This window comes from Brassica oleracea, chromosome C2, assembly GCF_000695525.1.
Source record: "Brassica oleracea var. oleracea cultivar TO1000 chromosome C2, BOL, whole genome shotgun sequence".
Classification (NCBI taxonomy): Eukaryota; Viridiplantae; Streptophyta; class Magnoliopsida; order Brassicales; family Brassicaceae; genus Brassica; species Brassica oleracea.
Genome location: NC_027749.1, coordinates 37720325 through 37739881, shown reverse-complemented (window position 1 = coordinate 37739881; position 19557 = coordinate 37720325). Strand labels below are relative to the sequence as shown.

Below are 19557 nucleotides of genomic sequence, written 5' to 3'. Positions count from 1 at the left end.
AAGTCACCTCCTCATCACTTCTCATCGTAAACACTAAAGTAGAAATATGTCGGTCTTTCCGCTTCCATCGAACTTCATCTCCCACATCTGAATAACTACCCCCTTGATCAAAATATATCACCACGCGTCTGTTGTTATCCATAGTTACCTGAAAAAGTATAATAAACAACATCACCACTTAGTAGTTGTTCCGGTTATTCTAGTTATACACGTAGCAGTGATGACATTTGTACTAGTTGTACCAGTATCATATTGTATACGTGACTAATAGTTGTACGTGTTTAACTAGTCGTATAGTTCTTATGAACAATCACAGTAACATTAGTTGTACCAGTTATACCATATTATATAAACAATTTTCCTTCCACAATTTCATGATTATAATTAGATTTACATTATATTCAATTTCAAATCACTTTTACTACTGTAATGTCTTTGGTTCAAACATGATTCAACGTACTGTATCTAATTTGGGAGAGAGAGAGAGAGAGAGAGAGAGAGAGAGAGAGAGAGAGGAGAGAGACAAAACATTACCCAAGTTCATCTATGGAGGAAGATACACGATTTGTTGTGGATGTTTATGCTGTTCTTCGTCCAATCTCTCAAAAGAGATATTGTTTGGTGTAGAATTGAAGTGAAGAATTGAAGTGATGAAGAATGGTGGTTGTTACGTTAATTGAAGAGAGGAAGAAGAAGGGTGGGTCCCGTGTAAGGAGGAGAGAGAGAAAGGACAAATCGTGTGGCTCATTTTGTTTTGATTCAATGGTGTAGATCATCTATTCATTAAGACCCTTATAGTAATTTTCTTTCATTGGAGTCTTGCCAAAGATGTTAGGTTGTAAGAGAATATAAAAAGTGGGTTATGTCCTATAAGAGAATAATGTCCTTTATAAACTCATCACCAATTTTTCAATCAGTAAGGTCTGGAGTTAGATTTGCTGCAAACCCTCCTGATCTCTCCAATACGATCTTCAGCAGTGATGACACCGACATTGACCAGCTTAGCCATCGACACAGCAAACTGATGTCTGAACATCTGAGCCGGCTGCTCCGGGAAAGCCTGTACAAGCGGAGCGGTCCTCGGGTCCTTCACAAGCTCCTGATCGGTGGTCAAGACTCCCATATTCTTCTGAAGATTGATGTAATACTGATTATCGAATACTACCGGAGTCTCCACGTCTAGGTAAACCGTCTCTGCGGCCCAGCGACACTTGCGCCTCAAGTAATCTGCGAATTTAGGATCAATGGACGGATCAGTTCCATGTGTTGCGTTGAAGTTGTAAAGCCTCGATTGGATGGTTCCACAGTATGCTTTTCCGATGGTGTGGGCCCCGGAAAGGATGACAAGGTCGAGGACGTTGAGTCCGTAAGACTGAAATGTCTCGAGAAGGCCAGTGATGTCACGGCGGCCTGACGTCCGTAGGCGTTGGGCCAGTAAGGACCGCCGAGTTGGTAGGTGGCGGAGCGGGTAGCTGCCGCTAGGATGTCGGCACATGAGACTAATTTGGGGCAGGATTTCTCCATCTCGGACTTGATATCATCGATTAGCTCAAAGCCTCTTAGGGTTTTGCTCGCCGGAGATTTTCTCTCTGATCCTTCGTGGTCTAGAAGAACCGACGCATCACATCCCTGAAAGTTGTGACGCATTCACAAAAGATTTCTTATTTTATCATTTCAAATGTACTATATACACACAAAACAACACGCGACTTATGTTCATCTATACCTCAAAATGAAATGAAATTTGTCACAATAAAGGGATTCCATTTAACCGGGCCTCGTGGTCTGGTGGTCCTCGGCTGAGGTGCCCGCCATCACGACTTCGAGCCCCGGCCACAGCGGATTTAACATCCCTTCCGTTGGGGCGCTGGACCCCCTACGGGGGATAGTTGGGAATGTGGCTGCCCATAGTTGGGAATGTGGCTGCCCAGATACCAGAGTTATCAAAAAAAATAAAATAAAGGGATTCCATGTAAAACAAGTTTTTAGATTAGTTGGTTTTGTTTTTATATATACTCCCTCCGTTCTTCAAATAAAGATTTTCTAGAATATTCATGTATATTAAAAATAAATTTTATTAAATATTATAGATTTTACTATTTTCTTACTAATATTTAATATAGATTTGATATATATTAAATCAATTTGTATAAAACTAATAAAAATGATATAAAATTATATAATTATCAAAAATTTAGTCTAAACAATATTTATAAAATTTGTAGATATATAAAAAACTAATGATCATACGATTAGAAATTTTAATTTTTAAAAAAATTGTAGAAACTTTTGAAAGCTTTAGTAATACAAATTGTATAATTATAGAAAAATAATAATATTTCAAAATTTGAAATGTTATATATGAATATATTTATTTTCTAGATGATGTATGAGCTATTACCATATTTAAAAAAAGTTTACCAAAAAGAAATATCAATATTAAATGTAATATATAAATTATTATCATATTCTTATAAGTTTGCGAGAAATATAAATCATCATTAAATGAAATTATCCATGTCACATGTCATATTTTTCCGGAAGTCATGTCATCAATTTCAGTAGTCATGTCATATATGTTTTGTGAAATTGATTGTACAAAGGACTTGTAGCAAAATCACTTCGCAAATAATGTCTAGGGGATACACAATGAATGTTTTCATCCATTTTATTTTAAATGTCATTTCAGATGTGTGCACACAGATTAAGAAATCATTTAATTTTATATATTTTTAAATAAAAATATCATTACATATACATAACCATAAAATCTAGAAAATTTTATTTTCGAAAATAGAGAGAGTATATGCTATATCTTACTTTGTTGGAATACTGTGTTACCAACACAAACTCTAATGGTCATTAGAAGAACCATCAATTAACATAAAATACTAGGCAATGGAACGATTAGTGGTCAAATAAATATTTTGAAAAGAGCAATACCGTGACTCCGCAATCGTGGAAGAGAAGTCTGAGGAGGGCAGGACCAAGGGAAGGGTCACTCTTTGTCCATTGCCTCACTTTGGTATCGACGATTTTTTCGAAATTTGGGCAACTCTTGTCATAATAATTCAGCGATAATAGATTGTCCAAAGGAAACCATGACTTCGTATCATCCTCCTCCTCCTCGTGTCCGGATCCTCCAGCTGATACCGGCCATGCCACAAAAACCACGACTAGGATGACAGCTGAGACCACGGTCAACTTCATTGTTTTGTCTTCTTTATTTTCTCTCTTTTTCAATTTGATCGAATTTGAATTTGTTTCATATGGTCGAGACCGAGTGTGAGAGTATATTTATACTGGGTTTTACGTGGGAGGCACAACTTTAAGATTTTGATTATACAAATGAGTTGCTTGCATGCATGTCGCGTAGAATAATATATGCTTTGTTAATATAAGACAACACAAGGAATTTATATATTATTTGGATTAGATTATTATTCTATTTCTTAGTCAACTTGGATCGGGGTATTTTATTTGTTTCATTTGTCGGTTATGGTACTGTTATTTCTCTATATATAAGTTTATGGTCGTCCATACACATGCATATCCTCAAACGCCGGATATATGGGCCAGTGATATCTTCAAACCATGATTAGTGATATTTTATTGAGTAACTCTGTAAATTAAAGTAAAACGTCTGATTTTGAAATTAACAATATTCTTTCAACATTCATATATGGGCTTAATCAACCTTAATTATCGATTTATCGTGGTTCAATCTTGGTAAAGAGGCTCATTAAGGAGTCACATCTATGAAGCCTTGTCAATAAAATAAGTTGCAAACTTGCAATAAACCTTTTGGAAAGCAGACCAGTAGTTATTTAAAGAATTATTCACCAATAGGATTTTATTATTTCAAATTTGATATTTAAAAAAAAAAAAAAAAAATATTGTCAAATTATATTATGTTTTAAAAAAAAAAAAATAGTAGTTACAGAAAAAAAATTAAAAAAACCCTAAACTCTAAATCCTAATCCCTAAACCCTAAATCCTAAACCCTAAACCCTTGGGTAAATCCCTAAACCCTTGGATAAACCCTAAACTCTAAATAAAAAAACACTAAACACTAAACTCTAAACCCTAAACCCTAAATCCTAAACCCTAAACCCTTAAGTGTTTTAGTGCTTAATGATTTTGATTTAGAGTTTAAGATTTATCCAAGGGTTTATGGTTTATCCAAAGATTTCGGATTTAGGGATTAGGTTTTAGGGTTTAGTGTTTTGCCGACGACGTTAAAAATATATATTTTTTTTAATTACTAATATTTTTTATTTATTTCTTTTTACCTTTTAATTTTAAAAACATAATATAATTTGACAATTTTTTTTTTTTAAAATATATCGAATTTAAAATAATGAAATCGTATTGGTTGGTGAACATATAGGTTCACCTTAGGAGATGGGTGAACCTTTAAATTCACCCTATCATTTAAGACCAATCAAATTGACACATAGATTATTAATTAAAAAAATATTAAATTAAAAAAAAATAGCTACAAAAAATAAAAACGCTAATTTTAACGACGCTAACGCTTGCAACTAAACCCTATACCCTAAATTCTAAACCCAAATCCAAACTCCTAAACCCAAACCCTATATCCTAAACCCTAATCTTAGACCCTAAACCCAAATTATATACCCTAAACCCAAAAAATAGACTATAAACCTAAACTTTATACCCTAAACCCAAGTATTAGACCCTAAACCCAAACCGTAAACCTTAAACCCAAATTATATACCCTAAACCCAAAACCTTAACCATAAATCCAAACGGTAAATCCTAAACCCAAACTGTAAATCTTAAACCCAAAACCTATACCCTAAACCCAAATCCTAGACCCAAAATCCAAACGGTAAACCCTAAACCCAAACCCCATACTTAGATGCTATAGGGTTTGGGTTAAGGTTTACGGTTTGGATTTAGGGTCTAAGACTTGGATTTAGGGTATAAGGTTTAGGTTTATAGTCTATATTTTGGGTTTAAGGTATATAATTTGGGTTTATGGGGTCTAGGATTAGGGTTTAGGGTATAGGGTTTGGGTTTAGCGGTTTGGGTTTAGGTTTAGAATTTAGGGTATAGGGTTTAGAATTTAAGATTTAGGGTTTAGGGTTTCGACGGCATTAGCTTCCTTAAAATTAGTATTTTTATTTTTTTAACTATTTTTTATTTAATTTAATGTTTTTTAATTAATATCTATGTGACATTTTAATTGATCTGTAGGAGGTAGGTGAATTGAAAGGTTGACCCCTAGGTTTTGTTCTTTAAATGGACATTCGTGTACTATAGAAATTGCATTGCATGGTTCCCACTCGCCAACGGCTAAATAATCAAACGGCTCATTTTGACTAGAGCATTAACAGCCAAACAATTAACAATTTAATTAGTAGTAATTAAATGCGTTTACCAAAAAGCGCGACATCTGTGTACAATCACCATTTATTTATAGTTCAAAAACGAAACTATAGGTTTTTAAACTCTTTACCAATTTCACTTTTGGCCACGGAAGTTTTTCTTTCTTGGGAACCTCAACATCTATCATCCTCTGTTTTGACACCTCATTTCTTTATTACCTTATCTTATTACGAGCATGTTCCGAAGTTTAAGGGACAAAACAGAGCGATTTTAGGACTCGCAACATTTTTAGCGGTGGAGACAATAAGGAAAAAACAAATAAAAGTCTTATAGTACTAAACAGATAAGCACATTACTGTTTCATTGGTTTTGTTTCTCCCTTCTTCATCGCTTCTCCACCGCTTCTCGTTCTGTTCTTCTGTTTCTTTTCTCTGTTTTTATTACGAGAAAAATCAGTATCTTCACTAATCCAAAACGATTTCCTCTTCCTTTTTTAGTTCTCGTAGAGACACGGAAAAGAAACAGAGCTCCTTCCATCGATTACAAAGAGACTCGAATGTGTATTTGATATTGTGTTTGTTGATTTCATTACAAATGGCGTCTTCGCAGGTGGAGATTCCGTCTCCGTCTCAACGGTTCGGTTTTATCCTTAGAGATCGTAATCAAACCCCCATCGTTTACAAGAAAGCTCCGAACCATCATCATCACCAACCTGTCTCGGACGAGAATTCGCAGAACTTGGTCGATTCTTGGATCCAGACTCTTACTAAAAAGAAAGATAACAACAATGGTATCGCCAATGCTAGGTCAACAGAGAAACCAATTGCTCTTGCGTCTCCGGCAGAAACGATGAAGGAGAAATCTGATGAATCGAACAGAAACGGAGCTTCCTCTCTTGTACAGATATGGGAGGCGAGGCTGAACCGATCCAGCGGTGGGAATTCGCCTAGTCATAACCAATCGCCGGTTAATAGCAGCCGGAGCGATTCTGGAGTCAATGTTCAAGATTCCCGTTTTTCAGAATCTCCATCGATAGAATCTGAAGCTGAGATTAGTGACGTGGAGATCGAATCTCGGTCACACGGCGGTTCGGTTTCCGATTCCTGTCGAGTCGCTGACTTGATTCGGAGGCTAAGCAACGAAGCGAAGGTGATCTCCGGCGGTGGACTCTCGACGATCAGAACGCCAAGACCTTGCGTTTCGTCTTGGTCGTCGTCGGAGAAAAGCAGTTTTCCGATGGTAACACCGAGAATCCGTGGACGGCAAGCGTTTACGGATCTGCTTATGCAAATGGAACGCGATCGCCACCGCGAGTTAGATTCGCTTCTTGAACGCAACGCTGTTTCTAGGTTTACTCAACGTGGCCGCCTCCAGGTTTACTCTATATGTTTTCACTATTTCTCAACTTTTTTTTATAAATCCTCACACGCCAATATTTATTTTTCTGTTACAATGTCATCTCATATATATATGAATTATTGTTTTAAAACAGTCAATGCTAAGGCTAAGGAACCTCAAACGCTGTCAAGCGGTTCAAGAACAAAACCGATCTAACTCAAAATCAACTGGATTGAACCGTATCGGATCTGGAGGTGGCTCTTCAGTTCTGAATTTAAGGTTGAATCTATGTTCTTGAGTTTTAATTCTCAGCATTTTCTTCTTCTGATCGTCAATCTCAACGCAGAGAGAGATTTCGTGCTGATGCGGATAAGAGGAAGGATCATCATTTTATGAATAAGAAAGCCGTAGAAGAAACAGAAGTAACTAGTGATAACAAGACAATGAAAAACCGCGGTATTACACTGGAGGCCTTTTTCAAAGAGAGGTTGAGTCTCCCTAACCCTAACTTAGAGAAAGCAACTTTACGTAAGGGAGAAGGAACTGTTGATGGAACAGTTGGATCAAAAAACAATTGCCTTCAGCTGCAAGAAACAATAGAAGTAGAAGAAGTTTGCTGCAATGACGACGATTCTGACAAGAATGAAGAAGAGAAGACAAGCCCTAGCGCCTGCCTAGAACAAGAAACTCAACCGCAAAGTGTGGTACATGAGAGTATTGAGATTGATCAGTGCCTTGAGCAACAAGAAACGTCTTACCTAAATGGATGGGAAGACGAAGAAGAGTATGAAGAAGATGAGCAATCTTACTACTACGGAGAAACCAACAATGACTGGCTTCACGAAATATCTCGGCCGAGAAGTTACTGGGAGGAACTGAGGAAGAAGCGGTACCTGGAAGTTATGAACACTCGGTCTGAGAAAGAGGACATACGTAGACTACTTGAGCGGTAAGTAACTGATCAAATCAATAAATCCATTTTCTTATTTGTTAACCATTTAACTAAGAAAATGTGTGGTTTTGGATATTACAGAGGACCGGTCACAGACTTTCTCCAGAGCGGGTTAAGGGATCAGATCGATAGGCTTATGATGTCTCGTGTGCAGACACATTCGAACAAACATTCTGAAAAATGGGAATTGCAACAAGAAGAAGAAGAGGAAGAACATAGAAATGAAAATGTGGAGGAAACTGAAGAAGAAGAACCATTTACTGAAGAAGGTGAAGAGCAAGACGATGGAGATGACTCGTCTTCTTCGCCGATCTTTGCATCGTCTCCTGCAGGATCATGGAGTTGTCAAGACACTGAAGTAACTTCAACTCCTGTCTTGTCTGTTCACAACCCTCCTTCACCTGTAAGTGTTTTTAGATTTTATTGTTATCCCCATAGAAACTCGCAAACCGCACTAGTAGTAGTAGAATCATTGAACCGCTTAATTAAAAACGTTTTCAGGAAATGGAGCTGATAAGCGAAATGAAAACACAGATCCAACAACTTCAACAAGAAATGTCGTTACTACGAGATTCTGTGAAAACATGTTTGGATACTAACGCGAGCTTGGTTCACCGAGAAAACCCAATGAAACGCAAATGCTGCGTCTGCGACGAAACGCAGGTGGAAGCGGTTTTGTACAGGTGCGGACATATGTGCACGTGCTTGAAATGTGCCAATGAACTACACTGGAGTGGAGGGAAATGCCCGATTTGCAGAGCTCAGATTATGGACGTTGTTCGTGTCTTCTTCGATACAAGAAACTGATATAACGAGTTCACTAACCTACAACACTTTCTGTTTTACTCTTATCGCATGACGTTGTTCGTTCGCAATGCTGTCTGGTAACGTTTCCAATTATTGTATAACGAAAGGATTTGTCCCGTTTAATCAAGTTTTTCGTCTTCTAAGCCAACCAAAAATATGATATGAAAGTCGGAAACAAAGCTTCGATGAAAACATTATTTTTTTTATTTCACAAAACTTTTCATAGATTTTGATTTCTTAAAGATCGATCAACCATATATATCTCCTCTATGTCTGCTTTCTCGCCGTGAATTCCACCTCATGCAAATTCTGGTGCGTTAATCTTACGAATATAATTTGTAAAAAAATTTATTAGCTCTCTAATTACCACTTGATATTTTTTGGGTCTTTTAGTTTCGGTTACACAATATCACGAATCTTCACACCTCACGATGTTTCCACTTCTCGCCTATCAAAGTTCTATTTTAAAACATGTTCCGAGAATATGTATAGAAAAAATTCCCGTTAAGCAACAGTCTTCCACACCAACTTAATTAGCGTCCAATTCTCATCGTTCTAATTCATGCATGCTTAATTTCGAAGTTTTTTTGACAATGTAAGTGTATTCTGCTTACATAATTAGCAAAATAATAATTTAAAACTAATGTATTATATATAGGTAAGCAGAGAACTAGAGAAAAAGAGAAAGTTGTTTATTTTGCTGAATATTACTGAAGTTTATTCATGTGAAAACTTAGCTTACAACTCTAGGTTTAGCTTGATACTTATACAAAGGGAACAGAACAATCTAGTGACCTCACAGCTGGCTTGACAGCTCACTCATCTTCACCCAGAGAGCATCAAAACGGTTACGCAAGATGAGATGATTAGCTGTATGAACCGTACTGTTTTGATCCTTTGTTATGTTCTGGTCTTTGATGACCGTTGGTGTTGATGTTGACTGGTTGGGCTTGATGAAAGAAGGGCCCAATGTCTTCTTGATTTCTGATCCAGTAATGTTAATACCCCCGCGCAAACTCGAGGTGGGTGAGAGCTCAACTCCGAGTTTGGATCTCACCCACCTCGAGTTTGGAACGCAAGTGATAGAAACTCTGTTGCGGTAGAGACTTGGTGAACACGTCTGCTATTTGCTGTATCGCCGGAATGTATTTGACAAGAAGGGATCCATCAGCAACATTTTCCCGAGCAAAGTGATAATGTGTAGCAAAGTGTTTTGACTTGCAATGAAGAACTGGATTCACAGTTAGATGGACTGCGGAGAGATTGTCACAGTAGACCTCTGCTGCCGTTTGTTGTTTAACACCAATACTCTGTAACATGCCACTGATCCAAGAGAGTTCAGCTGCTGTGTCTGAAAGCGTTCTGTACTCTGCTTCGGTAGATGATCTAGCAATTGAGTCTTGTCGTCTCTTAGCTGACCAGGAGATCAGATTTGATCCAATGAATGTACAGAAACCTCCTGTTGATCTTCTTGTATATTGACATCCAGCCCAGTCACTGTCACAATAAGCATTCAGTTGTGAGTTTGTTTCAGAAGTCAAGTAGTCCCATCTGAATGGTTCCCTTGAGATATCTGAGAATCCGTTTGAGTAGATTGAAATCTGACACCGTCGGCTCATGCATCTTCTGGCACACCAGATTGACAGAGAATTGTATATCTGATCTTGTCAGTGTGAGATACTGCAGTTTACCTGCTAAGCTTATGAAATAAGTAGGATTGGAAAACACTTCATCTTGATGAGGGACTCTGGCTAGTTGAAGCGGAAGTGGTGTAGGCATTGGCGCACAATCAAGCATTCCCGCAGCTACTAACACATCAGAAGCATACTTCTCTTGGTTAAGAAACAAACCCGTCGGCGTGAAGTGAGCTTGAATCCCAATAAAATAACTCAAAGAACCCATATCTTTCATCCTAAACTGCTTCTTCAGAGCATCAAGGAGACTCTGAACCAATGTCATGTTGTTTCTTGTGATCACCATATCATCAACGTAGAGTAGTAAGAAGATCACATCCTTTTCCTTTTTCCTTCTGATACACAAACAGAGATTCATCTTTAACATTGCAGGTGAAGCCAAACTCTGGTAGATAAGAGCTGAATTTATCAAACCAAGCTCTAGGGGCCTGCTTGAGACCATAGATGGCTTTGTGAAGCAAACAAACGTAGTCTGGATGCTCTTTATCTTCATAACGAGGAGGCTGTTTCATATACACTGTCTCATTTAAGTCCCCATGTAGAAAGTCGTTCTTGACGTCCAACTGTCTTATATCCCATCGATTCACAACGGCAAAGTGTAGAACTATCCTTACTGTTGTTGTCCTGGCCACTGGACTGTAAGTCTCCAAGAAGTTAACTCCTTCAGTCTGCTCGTTTCCTCTTGCTACTAGACGAGACCGAAGCTTTTGTAATGTTCCATCAGCGTTGAGTTTCACTTTGTGAACCCATCCAGAACTAATTTGTTTATCTCCTGATGGTAAAGGAACAAGGCTCCATGTGTTCGTCTCATGACAAGTATCAATCTCTTCTCCCATTGATCCGTTCCAACCTGGATGATTTAAATCTTCAGTCACTGTTCTAGGTAGTTGAGGTAGACCTTTTACAGTGACTAGAGCATATCTTGGATTAGGCTTCATTACTCCAGCCTTACCTCTTGTTGTCATCTTATGAGAGTTGGCAGGTGGAGGAACGACCACTGGAGCTTCATCTCCTTGATCATTCTGATCACTCTCGTCTGAAGTTGAACTTTCAGTAGACATACTCTCAGAAGAGCCTGGTGTAGACTGACTAAGAGAGGATATAACTGGTTCTGGTGTTGTCTGAGGTGAGGATACTGGAACAAGAACAGTTTTCCCAATATTTTCTTGAGGCTCCTGAGAAACAGCTTCAGTATTAGCTTGCTCAAGCATTGAATATAGTAACCTCCAAGCAGAACTTAATGGCGTTGTTGGAGTGGGTAGCAAATGCCGATAGACATCAGTGTAAGGAACCCTTGATTCATCAAATAGTACGTGTCTGTTAATGTACACACGTCCAGTAGGAGGATGATAGCATATGTATCCCTTGTACTTCTCATTATATCCAACAAAGACACATAGTAAAGACTTAGGATCAAACTTGTTCTTCGCATAAGGCCACAAATATGGATAGCATGCACACCCAAAGACTCTCAGAGCAGTGTAGATAGGCTTTGTTTTATTCAGTAGCTCAAACAGACTTACCATCTTGTCACTGACAGAAGATGGAAGAAGATTGTTGAGAAAAGACGCAGTATAGAAGGCTTCAACCCACAACGTGTAAGGCATATGACTCTGATACAGCATTGACAATCCCAGCTCTGTAATGTGTCTGTGACGACTCTCAGCTATTCCATTTTGCTCTGGAGTGTGAGGGCAGAAAACAATGTGTTTTATCCCACTAGCAACAAAATGATCGGTGAGAGATTTGTTTATGAATTCACCACCACCACCTGACTGAAATATAGCTATCTTGTTGTTATATTGATTTTCAACTTGTAGTTGGAAGACTTTGAAGACTGAGAAAACATAAGACTTTGATTTAATGGGATAAAACCAACAGAATCTTGAGTAATTGTCAATGAACACAACATAAAATCGAAAACCCTGAACTGAAACAACAGGTGCAGGGCCCCAAACATCACAATATATTCTCTCAAGGACTCTACTTGATCTGAAAACTAAACTAGAGAAAGGTAGCTTGCACGTCTTGCCTACTTGACATGCTTCACACATTGACTGAGACAGCTTACTGAATCAAATGGCCTTTATTGTTCATAGATGCTTCAATACTTGATCGTTCGGATGTCCTAGTCTCAGATCCCACACTCTGTCGCTGGTGATCTGTTGCCTTGACGAGTAGAAATATCGAAACTGAGAATCATCCAATCGATACAAGCCCTTAGTTTTGCTTCCCTGACTGAGCACCATGTTGGTTCGCTTGTCCTTAACACACACAATAGTAACGTCAAACGTAAACTCACATGGGTAATCATCAGTGAGTTTAGATACTGACAGCAACGATTTGGTAATTTCCGGACATACTAACACATCAAGAAGAGGAAGTATACCTACTCCAGTGGAGATAGACGCAGAACCAACGTGAGTGATAGGAAGGAAGTCACTGTTTCCCACCATCACTTGATCAACCCCTTCATACACGTGAGAATAATCGAGATGTTGAGCTGAACTGGTAACATGGTGAGAAGCTTCACTGTCTGGATACCACTCTGCTCCTGAAGCTCTGTGTGAAGCTGGAGTGGTGAGAACGTTAGCTTGATGTGGAGGGTCGTTGACAGCAAAGTGTTCATCAAATATTCTGTAACACTTGTACGTAGGATGCCCATACTTGCCACAGATCTGACATGTTGGACGCTGGTTTTCTGAGGGCCGATTTGGCTGATGACCAAACTGTTGTGGAAACCCTCTTCCTTGCGTAGTGTAAGAGACAGGCCACAATATCCTCCACGGTACTTTCCTCTACCACGTCCAGAGTATCCACCACGGTTGGTATAATAGGCTTGATGAGGAGTGACTTCTTGAACTTGTTCATAAGCCTTTAACTTATCATCAAAGCTGGTGAGTTTATGAACTACATCTTCAAAACACAGACCGGGGTACTGATCCATGGAATGCTCTATCACAGTACTGACTGCTTCATACTCCTTTCCAAGGCCATTGAGAACGCCATAGATCTTTTCATGTTCTGTGATTGGGGCTCCAATAGAGTCGAGCTGGTCACAAAGCGACTTGATTTCCGAAAGATATACTCCCATAGTCTTGCTTCCTTTCACCGTTGTCTGAACTCTTCTTTGGAGATCTAGTTTTCTTGTTGCAGACACACGGTTATACTTCTTTGCTAAAGCTAGCCAGACATCTTGAGAAGTGTGAAGACCGTACACTGATTTGAGGGAATCTTCAAATAAGGTTCCGTACATCCAAGAGAGGAAGAGTTGGTCTTTCTGAACCCATTTGTTGAACTCCGGGTTCACAGCTTCTGTTTCTTCTTCACCATTATGAACTGTGATTGTTGGAGCAGGACGAGGCTGAGCACCGGTGACATATCCGAGAATCGATTGACTAGAGAGAAACTTCTCAAACTGAAGTTTCCAGATGAGATAGTTCCCTTCCTTGAGCTTCAAAGTGACAGCTTGTGTTATCGTGAGAGCAGAAACATCGAGCGGATCTTGATTGACATCCATCGTCTGAGCTCTGATACCATATAGGTAAGCATAGAACTTGAGAGAAAGTTGTTTATTTTGCTGAATATTACTGAAGTTTATTCATGTGAAAACTTAGCTTACAACTCTAGGTTTAGCTTGATACTTATACAAAGGGAACAAAGCAATCTAGTGACTTCACAGCTGGCTTGACAGCTTACTCATCTTCACCCAGGAGAGCATCAAAACGGTTACGCAAGATGAGATGATCAGCTGTATAAACCATACTGTTTTGATCCTTTTTTATGTTCTGGTCTTTGATGACTATTGGTGTTGATGTTGACTGGTTGGCTTGATGAAAGAAGGGCCCAATGTCTTGTTGATTTCTGATCCAGTAATGTTAATATTATGGAATCCAGATGTTTTTTTGTTAAAAAAGAAAAGAAGAGAAATCCAGACGTTAAAGTCTCCGTAGCTTACAAGCATATATGGTATATAAATAACATATTTGATATAAAAACTTTTGTTTTTTTTATCCCTTATTCAAGCGTTTTGAGCAGACAAGGTGTTAAAGTCATCCCTAGCCTTACGCAAGCGTGGGGGGGTATCAGATCGCGGCGACGTAGCACGTAGGGCATGAAACCGACGGTGAAGAAAAAGTTTAAAATCTCACACGGCTTAGCAATGATCACTTTGCGACGACCGTGAGCTCCTCGTCTTTAAAACGCTTGTCACAGCCATAATCTCTGTTTCTCTATCGAACGAGAAACTAGAAGTCGCCGGTTCTTGCATATATCTTCCTCCTTTTCCGCCTCCACGGCTGCAGCACTTCAACAACTCCACCGGTAAATCAAAATACGACCGACCATTATCTTGCGTCAGAGACGTAGTCGATGTCCAAGAATGGGACCATTCGTATTTCTCGACCGAGGTAAAGGAAGACGCTGTGATCATCTTCTTCTTTTCCATCGAGTCTTTGCGTTTTGAAGATCTAACTGGCTTGTGTTTCCCGAGTCCAGGTAGAGACAAGCAGAAGGCGTTACACTTGAAATCTTCTTCCTTGTAAAAGATTTTCTTCGAGTAGAGAGATTTTGTCATAAAAAGAAAGGATTCTTGGTGGCTAAGTTTCTTCCGAGTTCTCGTCGGCTCAGGGAACATAGGAAGCGGAAAGGTTGAGTCCCTAGGCGGAGGCATGGCCGGTGGCAACACCATTCTGAAGCTATCCTCTTTTGCCGAAGAACGGGAGGAAATAGAACCGGTTGATTTCTCACTCTCCACGGTTGCCTTCTTTACCAAGAAATTGAAACTATAGTTAGGGTTAGGGCTAGAGTTTACTTCGGGGAAAACCGTGAAACCCTTCCACTCGTTATCTAAACCATCATCATATGCAGGCATTGCCGGATTGCCGGAGGAGGAATGAAAACTAAAAGGTAAGATTTTGATTTCAGGGTTTTGCAAATTTCCGGGTAAAAAATATGCAGATGAGACGGGAACCGTAACGGATAATTCCCGAACTAGAAACCCTTCTTGAGGATTCGAAGAATGGGGATACACAAGCGTAGAAGAAGATCGTTAAGGTAGAGAGATCTTCTTAGATGAATGTGTTCGTAAGCGTAGCTTTGTAAGAGCTTTGCAAGATAACTTGAGAGATAAGGAAGTTAGGGAAAAATAGTTTATTGATTGAGTTCTCTTAGCTATCGTAAGAGTTACATATATAGTAAAACCAAAATATAGATAAGGCTAAAACTAATCCTTATCCTAATAGAAATCATAAATAAGAACTTGATAATGATAAAACATAACGATAAAGCCGTTAAAACCGTTAGTGACGTGTCCTGTCACAATACTCCCTCCTTCAGAACAGACTTGGCCTCAAGGCTGAAACTCAGGATATTGCGCAATGAAGTCTTGGTAGAACTCCCAAGTCGCCTGTTGAGGAGTAGAACCTTTCCACTGGACGAGAATCTTGGTCACTGGTTTATTTTGCCGATTGACCATTTTCTTTTCCAATATGAGTTCAGGTTCTCTACTTGAACCAATGTCGTTGAGGTATTGTGGCAGAGGAGGCATTGAAGTTGAAGCTGGCGGGTTGGGACACAGTTTCAGTTGACTCACATGGAACACATTATGTATGGAAGTAGTTGGTGGTAGTTCAAGCTTGTAAGCCCGCGAACCAACTCTGTCTTGTACGCGAAACGGACCGTAGTAACGTGGTGAAAGCTTGTGAGGCAAGTTACGACCCTTCAGCGAATGTTGACGATATGGTTGAAGTTTCAAGTACACATAGTCACCAAAAGAGAACTCACGATCAGAACGATGAGAATCAGCGTACTGTTTCATTCGATTTTGAGCCCGCAAGAGGTGGAACTTCATCATATCAATGAGTGCTTCCCGTTTCTGAAGCGTTCGGTCAATAGCTTGTGATGAACTTTCTCCAGGCAAGTAAGGCATGTGTATTGGCGGAGGCTGACCGTAGACGATCTCGAACGGTGTACTGTGAATAGCCGAGTGATAGGTTGTGTTATACCACCATTCCGCGAGAGGAAGCCAAGAGCTCCAAGAACGAGGCGAGTCAGAGACCATACATCGTAAGTATGTTTCCAAAGTCTTGTTTGTAACCTCTGTCTGACCGTCGGATTGAGGATGATAGGCTGTTGAGAAGTTATGTGTGCTGCCGGGATCGATCAGAATATGCAGTTTTCAACCTCTGTCTGACCGTCGGATTGAGGATGATAGGCTGTTGAGAAGTTGAGATCGACACCATGGACACGGAACATCTCTCGCCATACTTCACTTAAGAAGGTGGGATCCCGGTCGCTAGTAATGTCTTTGGGCATTCCATGGAGGCGGAAGACCTGATCCAAGTAAACTTTGGCGACATCCATAGCAGTGTATGGGTGTGATAGAGCCATAAAGTGGGCGTTTTTACTTAGCCTATCAATGACCACGAGGATGCAATGTTTGCCGGCAGATGGGGGCAGACCTTCTATGAAGTCGAGACTTATTGACTCCCAAACTCCTGCAGGGACCGGAAGTGGGTGCAGCAGACCTGGCTTTGCTGCCAAATCGTATTTGTTCTTCTGACAGGTTGGGCAATTTCGAACATAGTTTTGAGTTTCTAAGCTCATCTTCGGCCAAAAGAACAGAGTTTTGATGCGCTGCAGTGTCGAATCACGACCCGAGTGTCCTCCAATAGCTGAATCGTGTAGCCATTTATATATGTGAAGCTTGACTGTTGGATCATCACCTACTACGAGTTTCCCTCGACGGCGTAGTTCTCCATTCACGAACGTGTATGACGGGTGAAGGGATTTGTTGTCCTGCAGCTCGGAGATGATCTTTTTAAGAGACGGATCAGTGTCCCACAAAGCTTTCAGTTCCTCATAAAACCCATGATGGGCTTGAGATAGCGTGATCTGAAGCAATTGGGAGCCAGAAACGCGAGATAACGCGTCTGCTGCGACGTTCTCCTTGCCTTGTTTGTATTGAATTTCAAACATGTATCCCATTAATTTGGACAGCCACATGTGTTGAAAAGGAGTTGTGATCTTCTGTTCCAGGAGAAATTTGAGGCTCCTCTGATCAGTTCGAATTATAAACTTGTTATGAGCCAAGTAAGCATTCCAAGTTTGGACCGCGTGAACCACTGCAAGAAGTTCCTTTTCGTAGACTGAAAGGTTTTGGTGTCGTGGTCCCAATGCTCTACTAATGTAGCAGATAGGATGGTTATCTTGCATGAGCACGGCGCCTATACCCGTCTTGGATGCGTCCGTTTCTACTATGAATGGCTTAGAGAAATCAGGTAAGGCGAGGACAGGTGCCGTTATTAAGGCCGTTTTTAAATCTTGAAACGCTGAGTTTGCTTCTGTACACCACGAGAATCCATCTTTCCGGAGTAGTAAGGTGAGTGGTCGTGCGATTATACTGTAACCTTGTATAAAACGTCTGTAGTAGTTAGCAAGACCTAAGAAGCTCCTGATCTGCTTTTGGTTACTAGGAATGGGCCAATTTTCGACTGCTTTTATCTTAACTGGATCGGTGCTGACGCCGGCAGAAGATATAAAGTGGCCAAGGTATTCAATCCTTGTTGCTCCGAAGGTGCACTTGGATTGCTTGAGGTAGAGCTGGTGGTGTCGAAGTATTTCGAAAACCATGTCGATATGAATGAGGTGATCTTCCCAGGTGTTGCTGTATATCAGGATATCGTCGAAGAAAACTAGCAGACACTTACGAAGAATCGGTTCAAACACATGATTCATCAGGCCCTGGAAGGTACACGGGGCGTTAGTAAGTCCGAAAGGCATGACGAGGTATTCGTAGTGGCCCGCGTGGGTTTTGAATGCTGTTTTGTACACGTCTTCAGGAGACATGCGTAGCTGATGGAAACCGGCGCGTAAGTCCAGCTTGGAGAAAAATTTGGCACCTCCCAGTTCGTCTAACAGATCTTCCAGTAGGGGAATATGGTATTTATCTTTGATCGTCTGTTTGTTTAAGCCTCTATAATCCACACATAAACGCCATGAACCGTCTTTCTTTTTCACAAGGACTACTGGGGAAGCGTATGGACTGGAGCTGTATTGAATGATTCCTTGAGTTAGCATCTCACGAATCATCTTATCGATCGAGTCTTTCTGCATCGACGAGTATCGGTATGGCCGTAGATTGACAGGGTTAGTTCCTGCTTCGAGTGGGATTTTGTGATTGAAACCGTCTCGGAATGGAGGAAGAGACGAAGGCTCATCAAAGATATCAGAGTAAGAGTCAAGGATTCGTTGGAGTGATCCGTTTTCGTCGAGCTGTGGGTTGCTTGCTTCTATGTGGTAGAAGATAGTCTCGGGGTTAAGTGGTTGCTGCGGTGAAGTAGTGTCGTTGATCTCGCGTAAGTGGAGGAGGGCGAGCTGAGGTTGTTGTAGTAATAACTTGTTTAAGCTGTTTCCTGTGACGACTTTGGGGTTGTTTGGTGTTGCTCCTCGGAGAACATGTTTTAGACCTTTGAAGTTGAATTCCATTCGTAGATTCAGAAAATCCCAAAGGATAGGGCCCAAGTTTGATAGCCATTGAACTCCTAGTACCAAATCACTGCATCCCAGCGCCAAAGTTCTTGTTTCGGTTGTAAAGTCGTAGCCCTGCATCTTCCACGTGAACGGGCTGCATTTGTATTTGGTTATCAAGTCACCGCTGGCTGCGACCACTGCCATTGGTTTGATTGGTGTTAAAGAACAGCCCAAGCTCTTGGCAATTTGTAGGTCGAGGAAGTTATGTGTGCTGCCGGGATCGATCAGAATATGCAGTTTTTTTTTTCCGTATTGACCCATTAGGCGCATACAGTTGAACGTCGGACAACCGTTTAATGCGTGTACCGAGATCGTAGGGACCTTATCATCATCTGCAATTGTTGTTTCGCGTATCTGTTCGTCGAAAGCGATTTCTTCGTCGAATTCTGTTTGGTCGGCTTCAAGAAGTAAAAGCTCTGAACGTCGATGTTTCAGTTGATGGCCAGGTGTGAAAGGTTCCTCGCAATACATACACAAACCTTTACGTTTTCGTTCCTGCATCTCGTCGAAAGAAAACCGTTTCTGAGGTGCATTAGGTATTAACGGTTTGTTGTTTTGATTGTCGCTGGTGTTGGACGATGTTGGTGTTGTTGTGCTGTATTGATTCTTGTTTTGTTGAAAGTTTGATCTCTGAGACGTGTTGAAGGTTGGCCGTGATGTCTTTGTCGGAGCATGGAGTAGGGATAGCTCGTGGAGTTTCGCGATTCGTGCTGCCTCTGGTACTGTGGAAGCTTTGAACTGGCGGACATGAAAGGCTAGATGCTGATTCATGTTTGTGAGGAAGATACTTAAGGCGTGAGCAGGAGCCAAAGTAATCCTTGTCATAGCACAATCAAACTTTTCCAGATAGATGTCGATGGAGTCGTTTGCTTGTTT

At 40.4% G+C, this 19557-nt stretch overlaps 3 protein-coding genes across 3 annotated transcripts; 1 reads left to right on the top strand and 2 right to left on the bottom strand.

Moving 5' to 3' along the window:
* Window positions 1-913: 913 nt before the first annotated feature.
* LOC106326475 (peroxidase 7) lies at window positions 914-3222 on the bottom strand. Its single transcript, XM_013764447.1, is given in 3 exon segments — window positions 914-1405; window positions 1408-1629; window positions 2944-3222. Coding segments are annotated over 3 exon segments (981 nt in total). The 5' UTR covers window positions 3211-3222.
* A 2294-nt stretch (window positions 3223-5516) lies between these two features.
* Window positions 5517-8631, top strand: LOC106324610. Its single transcript, XM_013762546.1, has 5 exons — window positions 5517-6732; window positions 6851-6975; window positions 7043-7645; window positions 7730-8051; window positions 8150-8631. Exons 1-5 carry the CDS (start codon window positions 5953-5955, stop codon window positions 8453-8455), a joined length of 2136 nt encoding a protein of 711 aa, XP_013618000.1. The 5' UTR covers window positions 5517-5952; the 3' UTR covers window positions 8456-8631.
* A 5539-nt stretch (window positions 8632-14170) lies between these two features.
* Window positions 14171-16210, bottom strand: LOC106324150. The gene is given in 4 exon segments (XM_013762169.1): window positions 14171-14257; window positions 14259-14326; window positions 14329-15050; window positions 15513-16210. Coding segments are annotated over 4 exon segments (1575 nt in total).
* Window positions 16211-19557: the final 3347 nt, after the last annotated feature.

Coding starts and splice junctions, on each gene's coding strand:
- LOC106324610 (XM_013762546.1), top strand. CDS start 5,953: ATGGCGTCTTCGCAGGTGGAGATTCCGTCTCCGTCTCAACGGTTCGGT. Junction 6,976..7,042: donor TCTTCAGTTCTGAATTTAAG/GTTGAATCTATG, acceptor ATCTCAACGCAG/AGAGAGATTTCGTGCTGATG. Junction 7,646..7,729: donor ATACGTAGACTACTTGAGCG/GTAAGTAACTGA, acceptor TGGATATTACAG/AGGACCGGTCACAGACTTTC.